Source organism: Arvicanthis niloticus, chromosome 17, assembly GCF_011762505.2.
Source record: "Arvicanthis niloticus isolate mArvNil1 chromosome 17, mArvNil1.pat.X, whole genome shotgun sequence".
Classification (NCBI taxonomy): Eukaryota; Metazoa; Chordata; class Mammalia; order Rodentia; family Muridae; genus Arvicanthis; species Arvicanthis niloticus.
In genome coordinates this window covers 12,732,097-12,741,653 of record NC_047674.1, presented here as the reverse complement: position 1 = coordinate 12,741,653, position 9,557 = coordinate 12,732,097, and the positions used below count along the sequence as shown (strand labels likewise).

Below are 9,557 nucleotides of genomic sequence, written 5' to 3'. Positions count from 1 at the left end.
TTCTCTTTTTTTGTCTGTTCTGTTTGGGTCATTGCTTACTGGCTTGAATTCCTTCACGCAGATATTGTGTTGTGTTTTGCAAACCTGAAACAGCCAGAAAGGAACATAACCAGAACGGGGGTCATCTACCCGGGCCTCTAATAACACCAATGGTATTGGGTTTGTACTTAGTGCTCAGGTTGCCACCTAGGATGGTGAGAGCTGGCCATCTACCCTAGGGAGGCCTCCCTACATCATTCTTCCCACATTAATATAGTGAGTTGGTGAGAAATATCAAGGGAATGGACTGTGGCCAGTGAGCCACAACATTGCCCTATAGGAGTGACTGCTGGAATGAGGGACATTGGATGAAGGTGATAAGGAGATTCTCTGCTATAATTTTGGTGGTCCCTTCAAGGTTTCCAGAGGACTGCAGGATACATACCAACCCATAGAGACCAGTGCCAATGAAGCAGAGATTGGTCACAACAAATCTTCTGACTCTGGAGCCCAGGGATTTAGGGTCCCAGTTGCCAGCGGCCAATACCCTCTTAATTGGCCTTTGGAGGCCAAGAGCCTCACACTATGAGATGCAGAGCACTCTATCCAGGGGAGTGACCCAAAGGGCAGGCAACTCCACACGATGCCGTGCTAGAGTTCACATGAGAACTGGCAAACGAGGAAGCCCTGCCTTCTTTCCCACAAGACCCAGAACTTGCCACAGACAGAACCATCACAGTCAGTCCCTTACAGAAACCCAGGTGCCCACCTCTGTTCACAGTCACCTCACTGCACGGCTGACCAGAGACAACTGATGCCTGCCTCTCCATATCCATCATCGAACAGGCTCTTCAGCCTGGGGCACTGGGAACATGCATGTTAGATGTGTGACCCTGGGGTAGACTGGACTCTTACCTACGAAAGGTAAGTTCATTGTGTCACCTGTGGGCAATAGGAGACCATCCATATGGGTGGAGAGAAGAAAGATGCAGCACATAGTGTGTGTGGTGCCTGCCATGCATCAAACCCACAAAACTGACATGTCATAATCTGATCATCCTTTGCTTTTTGGCACACATCAGGGTCTGCCATTCCTGGGCCTTATTAAACACCAGCTCAGATTCTGCAGGCAGTTGGGCTGAAACTCTTCAACCAGCTCACAGGACACTGTGCTGGTGCTTTCTCAGGAGGGACAAGGCCAAGACGAGTACAGGCTTTCCCTTGTTACACAACACCTGCCAGCTCTCCCATAGCAGAGCAGTGTTCTCAGTCCATGGCTCCCTCTCCTTCCTTAGACACCCTTAGATAATGTTTTTCCTCAGCACCCTGGGAAGATCAAGCTTGCCCTTGTTCCAGCTGGAAGCAAAGGACCAACTTTCATTTACACATCGCATATATCACCATGGAAACCTAGACAGTCAGAACTGTGACGGCTGGCTGGTGTGTCAAGAGCGTGAGCACAAAGCCACTCCATGCACACCTGTGAGCTCTCAGTGAGAAAAAAGTTGGCTATGTCCTCCTACCAGCATCTGAGTGAGTATGAACTGTGGAGGTGAGCAGAGGGCACAGAAGAGGAGCTCACTCAGACCAGACAAGTCCTTTTTCCCTCCAGGGTAATGGAGAACAGACACACTCTTCTCTCCACACAGGACACACAGCACCACACCTCCCTGCAATGATTTATCAGCTAGAAGTATGGTCACAAAATCCAGGCCCTTAGAGAACAACCCCAGTCTATTGATGCTGTTTATGATCTATATGAATAAGAGAAAGTGGCTGTAAACGGACAGAAGACCAGAGGACAGCTCTCTCTGGTTTTTAGTGGCAAAGTATAAGGCTTTATAAACCCACAAAGATGAAATGAAGCAGAGACTAGAGTTGATCATGTGATCAAGATGGAAACTATGAGCATGTCCAAACATTTCTGAGACCCCGTCCTGCTGTTTCTCAGGATAGGGGCCTCAGCCTCCCCGTTTACCACATCTCCAACTTCTAGTCATTAGCTGGAGATACGCACACCCTCCAGCAAGCTCTACATCTGTACATTGATAATTACTATGGGCAAGTCTTGGAGCTAGAGTTGTTGAGCATCCTGTAGGGTGCACAGCCTCAGTCTCAGCATGAAGAGTGCTTTTCTGTACTCTTGACTAAGAGGGACTCCTCCTGGTGAGGACATGATCAGCCTGTTTGAGAGGGCAGGAGGTCCTTCAGAACATTTTGATCTGAGGAGGACTGATTGAGGAGTCCGGGAGAACCCACTAGGTATCTATACTAATGAAGTTGTTCTGGGGTGTCTCTGTGATGTGGTAGCACAGGTGACTAAGAGACAGGCATGTGGACCTTCAAAGGCTGTCTATACTCTATCACTCAGCTCTGGAAGTCTCTCTGTGTCCTCAGATCACTACCCAGCCTCCTGTAGAAGGAAGATTCTTGAGTACTAAATAAATCAGAGGAAATGTCTCCTTTTCAGGCCACTCAAGACCATCAGAAAGACCACAGTAGCTACCAGGCTTTTTTTTGGAGAGTGGCCAGCATGTTGAGACCTTGTTCTGGAAGCCTGTCGAACATCCAAGTACAGCAGTGAAATCGGCTCGACATCTCTGTGGACACATCTTTCCTTACTCATGGCCACACAAGTGCACAGAAATGGGAGCCTCTCAGCAGTGTCCCTGCAGGGGTTTGTGCTGGTAGGGTTTGGGGGAGGTGTAAAGACCCAGGCTCTTCTCTTTGCTGTCTTCCTGGTCCTGTACATGGTGACCGTCCTGGGCAACCTCACCATGATCGTGGTCATCACCCTGGATGCCCGCCTGCACTCCCCCATGTACTTCTTCCTCAAGAACCTGTCCTTTGTTGACCTCTGTTACTCTTCTGTCATTGCCCCCAAAGCCATGACCAACTTCCTCTCCTCCTCTAAGGTCATCACCTTTGCAGGATGTGCCACTCAGTTCTTCTTTTTCTCCCTTCTGGTTACAACTGAAGGCTTCCTGTTGGCAGTCATGGCCTATGACCGTTTCATGGCCATCTGCAGTCCCCTAAGGTACCCTGTTACTATGTGTCCCATCACATGTGCCCGTCTGGTCCTGGGCACCTACTGTGGAGGCTGCCTGAATTCCATTGTGCAGACCAGCCTCACGTTCCAGCTGCCCTTCTGCAGCTCCAACCACATTGACCACTTCTACTGTGATGTGCCCCCACTGCTCCGGCTGGCCTGTGCTGACACAACTCTCAATGAGCTTGTCATGTTTGGCATCTGTGGGCTCATCATTGTGTCCACCACTCTCGTAGTCCTTATCTCCTATGGCTACATCACAGTGACCATTCTCAGGATGCGCTCTGGGTCAGGGCGGCACAAGCTCTTCTCCACCTGTGGTTCACATATGACAGCTGTGTCTTTGTTTTATGGAACTGTGTTTGTCATGTATGCTCAGCCAGGCGCTCTGACATCCATGGAGCAGGGCAAAGTGGTCTCTGTCTTCTACACCCTGGTTATCCCCATGCTGAACCCTCTCATCTATAGTCTGCGCAACAAGGATGTGAAGGATGCCCTGAGGAGGCTGGGACAGAGGCACAGCCTTGTGAAGGAGGATGTGCAATGAGGGGCAGGCCTAGGCCTGGACAGAAGCTTGCTGGTGAAGGTACATGCAACCTCTTGTATTCACCCATCGTATAATGGTTCCTGGATGCACATTATAGACCAGGTACTAACAAAACAGGTAGCATGTGGCTGCTCTGATAAGAGGTGGAGCAAGTTCCAAGCACTTTTTCCTGCACAGTGCAGTGAGCGTGATTTATTTTTGTTGGTACTGAAAGAGATTTTTTTTCTATGAAAGGAAATAGATATTTGGACTAATGTACAAAACAGAATAAATTGCTAAAAGCAAGAAGTCTCTTTTTCTGATCCTACTCTGATGTGTATCTTGGTAACTACTTGTGAGCATACAACAATCTTCTCTTTCCATTTAGTTAAGCTCTCTCTAGAGCTTTAGACTTGTTAAATTTGACTCCAGAGGCTGGGGAGGTGGCTTAACACTTACGAGTGCCTGGTGTTCTTGCAGAAGACCAGAGTTCAGTTCCAAGTGCCCATGCCAAGAGGCTCAAAATCATCTTGTAAGCCCATCTCCAGTAATGGCCTATGATCAGTTCATAGCCATCTGCCATCCCCTGAGGTGCTCTATGACTATGTGTCCCATGGCATGTGCCCATCTGGTTCTCAGTACCTGCTGTGGAGGCTGCCTGAACTCCGTTATGCAGCCCAGCCTCACGTTCCAGCTGCCCTTCTGCAGCTCCAACCACACTTAAAAGTAGTGGTCTGCAAATGTTCAGTAATATTGATGCAAATGAATAATTTCAGAGTAAACAAGATATACCATGTCCATGGGGGATGAGGTGAGCATCCAATATTGTTTATAAACTCTCTTTCATATTTGACCAGATGTAACTCCAAATTCACACCCACTTTTTACTTCGTTGGGCGCCTATACATACTCATCTATACTAACAGATAAACACAACACACGTAAATAAAAATTTTAAAAGTCACATAAAATAACTCTAAACATATTGCCAAGTTTTCCTCATAGTGAGTCCCATGGCTCTGGTGAAACATATCTAGCATAGATTCTCTCTCTCAAAGAGCCACAGTCTAAATTTAATGTAATAGATAGATAGATAGATAGATAGATAGATAGATAGATAGATAGAGACATAGAGACATAGAGACATAGAGACATAGAGACATAGAGACATAGAGACATAGAGACATAGAGACATAGACATAGACATAGATATAGATGCATATGTTGAAATCAATTTGTAAATCCACAATCTTGGGACTTCACTACACTGTGGCTAGGGAAAAAATGTACAACCCCACTGTATCCTCCTTTCAACCCCAGACATTCTGCCCCAAGTTCAACACTTGACCAGATCTGACCAGAGTTACCACTCTCTTCTGAGAGCAGCCTGTAAGACAGCCAAGCTGTTTGTCTTGGTCTTGATGTCTGCTGCTCAGCAGCCTCTTCATAAGATTCACCCATGTGCTTGGGAACAGTGAAGGGTGCATGGTTTGTAAGGCTTCATGTGAGTGCAAGTTGAGGACCGCTTGAACTCTGCGCTCGGGATATGTGTATGGTTTGTAGCTACCTTCTGTCACACAATAGCCACTCTCAGTAAGAATTTAAATGACAACTCATAAGAAGGCTAGAATTAAAATGTGTTAGGAAGCAACTTCACTAGAAAAAATAATCTCTATAGGTTTTAAGACATCCAACTGTCAAAAGTTTTAATGTCGATAAGCAAGGTCATTTTAAAATTCTGACACATGAAAATGTCTCCAGCCAGGACCTCAGCTGTGCGTAGCCAATGTAGAATCCTCAGAATTTATCATACCTTTCAAATGTCATATAAAGAAATTTATATTTGTTTGGTTTTACAGTCCAAACTAACTTGTAAAGTAAAATAAATGCCTTCCTATTGAAACAGAGGGCAGAGTTTCATCTTTAGCTCAATTGTGCACGCTACACAGTCCATAAATGTGTACATGCAAAATGTGTATTTTATTTTAAAAATTTATGTGTTCACAGAGAAAAACAACCAGACAAGCAGCCTCAATAAAATTCTCTCATGGGGCTGCTGAGATGCCGAGTCATGTTTATTCCAGCATTCTGCCTGGTCCTACTGTAGACTGTCTAATCACTACTTCATCAAAACCTGCTTCTGAGACAGCTTTCAGAGACAGCTGCCAGCCCCAACTGGTCCACTTTTCAGACTGTTCCAGTTAGGACTTTAGTTAAGCCTTTAACTTTCTCAGCATCTTGAGACTAAACAGCAAAAACTACAGGTAGTTTTAAACTGGTAAATTTCCCAATTTTTGGGGGACCCTCAAAAGAGAGAAATGACACTCTGAATCAGCAGCAAACAGTCTTAAAGACAACTATTCCCTATTCCCAAGAGGTGGGCTGAACGGGTTTTTTGTTGTTTGGTGGGTGAGGAATGTTTGTCATCATTTGAAAGAGGAGAATATACGAATGATAGGAAATGGGGTAGATTATTAACTCTACTTTTAGATTATATTTTACCTTGGTAATTTTATTAAATCAAAGTCATTTTTGACAATGAGACAGGTCTGCTACTAGAAGCAACCTCATTTCACTTCAAAAAAGATGGTAAGTATCAACGACCCCCATATGGAGTTGATTCATTGTGGCGAGCTAGCTACTGGGCAAGAAAATGCCCTTGCCACAACTGCAGACCAAATGCTATCCAAACTGGACAAACAAGATACAGAGAAATCAGCTGCTGAGCTTTGAAAGGACAAAGTAGGTAAATGCTTCATAAATTCCTGCTTCACAAGTCTGTCAGTTTTCTGGGCCAGAAGGCTAAAAATGGCGCTCCAAAACCAGAGAGATTTTGGAGGACTTTTCAGGCAGCCAGGTTTCCCTGTCATTTCTATAATTTTGGAAGCTTCTTGCCTCTACTTCCTGAATACTCAGGTAATAATTACTCCTTCCCAGGTCTCTGATGGGGTTGAAGACTAGATAATTATAGTCTCCCATATAAGCTTAAATTATTTAGAATTTAACAAAATATTTTAAGTTCTATGAAAATTATGATAAAGAATGGTTTAGATACAGAACTTTAAACTCACTAAAATAGAATAGATAATAAAATACTTTATGCGAAACTACCAAATTAAAAAGATCCTTTTATTAAACCAAAAGGGGGAAATGTAGGCATAATGCTATTGTGCGTTGTGTAAATATTTTCCATTTGTTATTCAAATGCTGATTTCTGTGTCCCCATGTCTGGTTGCAATCCTTAGTCTAAGAATCCCATGTCTAATGTTGTGTAAACATTGTTCCCAAATTATCCCCTGATTGGTCAGTAAAGCAAGTTGACCAGCAATGACTAAGCAGGGGAGAGAATAGGGCTGGACTTCCTCCTAGCCAGAAGAAGGGGCAGGAGGGAGAGGAAGTGGGGATTAGCCATGAGAAGAGATTGAGGAGACACCATGAGAAAAACACCTGAAGCAGAGAAAGCCATAAAATGTGAGCATCTCAGGGATTTTGGCCAGATTAGCATAGAGTATTAAAATAGAGTATACTGCTCAGTTGTGCCCTTAAAGCTAGATAAATAAATCTAATAGTCCAGTCTCAGTTATTTCACAGATAGATGAGCTAAGGAAAACTGTAACAAACCTACCAAAAAGTCACTAACACCACTTGATATAAATGTTAGTCCCTCCAAACATGCCAATATCCTGGGGAAATCCACCATGCATTCACAAAGGATATTCTTGCATCCAAACCTCAACATTCTACCCCTATCCCCATAAGTCTAATGATTAGTGCATGATGGAAGATACGTTCAGCCATATACGACAGTCCACAAACTCTGAACACTTTGAACATCATTGGAAAGTCAAAGACCAACGACTCCTCTGAGAATGAAAGTAAAATTTTAGCTGTGTTTCATATGTAATAAAATTAATTTATAAACCCCTTATTGTGGCTTGAGTGAGGATGGCTCCCACAGGGTCACCAGTTAGTGGGAATGTTTGGGAACGATTAGAAGGCATGGCCTTATTGGAGGAAATCTATCACTGGGAGTCGGTTTGAAAGCCCAGGCTATGATGCTTTCTCTTGCTCTGCCTGCTGCCTGTGGGTCAGGATGTTCAGCTACAGCTATAACACCATGCCTGTCTGCTTCCTGCCATGGGACCATACATGCACGTTGGAGTCCACACAGCTTCTCTCATTGTCACAGCCCTGACTAGTAAACATCCCATGTGTCTCAATGGCCTGGGGTCACTACTGCAGCCCATGATTTACACATGACACTGAGTAGTGCCGCCCACAGGCAGAGCAACCCTGCTGCCCATTGTCTGACCTCCCACAGTAATCTGGGTGGAAACCATTCATGACCTAATAGTGCTTGCATTTGCATATCTGTTAAACCACCCTCTAGTGGATGATGCGAAACTCTGACCTCAGCTGAGGCAATAGATAGTCTCTTTCCATATTGCTGCTTCAATGTTTAGGCAGTTGAGTACAATGACATAGATACTTGGGAAACACTTCTCAGTAGCTTGTGTGAGTGGGGATCGTAAAAGCTCTCTTGTGAGAAGGAAGTCTCTCAGTGTGTTTATCATGGTCCTTAGCCTGTGATGGACCAATTCCTGAACTGAATTCAGGACATATCTTTCCTATTGTCCTGATATAAAGTACTTGACTTCTCTTTAATGGTCCCTATGAGTCTCTCCAAATGCTGTGTCTTTCTTAGTCCCAGTTTTACACTCCCTTTCTGGTTGAATTGCAAGTTTTAAATCTCTCTGCTCTGCTGTTTGCTTCCAATACTCATAGTAAGCTTGGCTAGGGGTAGCCAACAATAACCACTCTACAGCCTGAGTGTGGAGTCCCTTAAAACGTCCTCCAGTAGACTCATTATTCTATCCCCTTTAAATTCAACATATCCTGAATTCACAGGACATGACATGATGGAGACGACTCTTTGTCAGACTGTAACACTCCTTCCTCTAGTCCAGTGTCCAGCAGAGGTCATGGTGCATCTGAGACCTCATGGAACAGGCCTTCACTGTCCATATTCCTGCCAGATATCTGGTCTTCTGCATCCTCACCATTATCATCCATGCCCACTTAAATCTTCTCAGAGAACTGTAGGTTTCTGCTAGCCAGCTCCTTGAAAAATTTTCAAATTCGTCTCTCAATTCACACCTTCTGGCCCATGGCACAAGCATACTGTTTCTTAAGAGAAACAAGAAATGTTTGTCAGGATGAAGGTTGGTATTATAAAACCTAGGATGCTACCTATAGGACATAAATGTTAGAAGTGTTAGCAGTGGCTCTGTTATGTCCTCATGTGCTCTTTCCATGATGAGAAAGAACATAGTGATTGACTCAGAATTCAGATGGAGACTTCATGACCTTATCATTCCACTAATAGAAACGAGGTTGTTTCCTCAATCCCAGGAACAATCTTAAGATCTAGCAAAACTAAAGAATGTTGAGATTCGGGACATGAGAATATATGGAACCCCAAGATGTGTGTGGGAACACAGCTAACTGCCGAGGAGAGAAGGGGTTACTCCAGCCTTTCTCTTTCTGCCTCTTCTATTGGATCACTACTTACTGGATTGTACTTCTTCAGACAGAAACAATCAGAAAAAGAACAAAGGGGGGGGGGACAGAGCTCATTTACCGAGGTTTCTGATGACACTGGGGGACTTGGGTTTTGCAGAGTTAGTTACTTGAGCAAAGCCAGTGCTCATTTAGGGAAATTGAACTGACCGGCTTCCATGCAGAAGGAGGACCTTTACAGTGTAGTTTTCATATCAACATGGAAAGTTGAAGGGAACAACAATGTTGGCCATTGGGTGACTGCTCTAGTGAGTTACACTGAACACAGGTGCTCCTGGGTTGTCTCTGTTGTAATCCTGATGGTCCCTGCAAATGGAGGCTTCCTGCCAACCCATAGGGCTTGGATGGTGATGAGGCAGAGATTGGCTACAGCCAGTCTTCCAGCTCTGGAGCCCAGGGAGTTAGATTCCCAGCTGTCAGTAG

General features: G+C 44.6%; 1 protein-coding gene across 1 annotated transcript; it reads left to right on the top strand.

Annotated features, from left to right (window-relative positions):
- The first annotated feature begins 605 nt into the window (after nt 1–605).
- Nucleotides 606–4,587, top strand: LOC117722583 (olfactory receptor 9S13-like). Its single transcript, XM_034521813.2, has 2 exons — nt 606–903; nt 2,450–4,587. Exon 2 carries the CDS (start codon nt 2,604–2,606, stop codon nt 3,573–3,575), a length of 972 nt encoding a protein of 323 aa, XP_034377704.1. The 5' UTR covers nt 606–903; nt 2,450–2,603; the 3' UTR covers nt 3,576–4,587.
- The last annotated feature ends 4,970 nt before the right edge of the window (nt 4,588–9,557 follow it).

Coding starts and splice junctions, on each gene's coding strand:
- LOC117722583 (XM_034521813.2), top strand. CDS start 2,604: ATGGCCACACAAGTGCACAGAAATGGGAGCCTCTCAGCAGTGTCCCTG.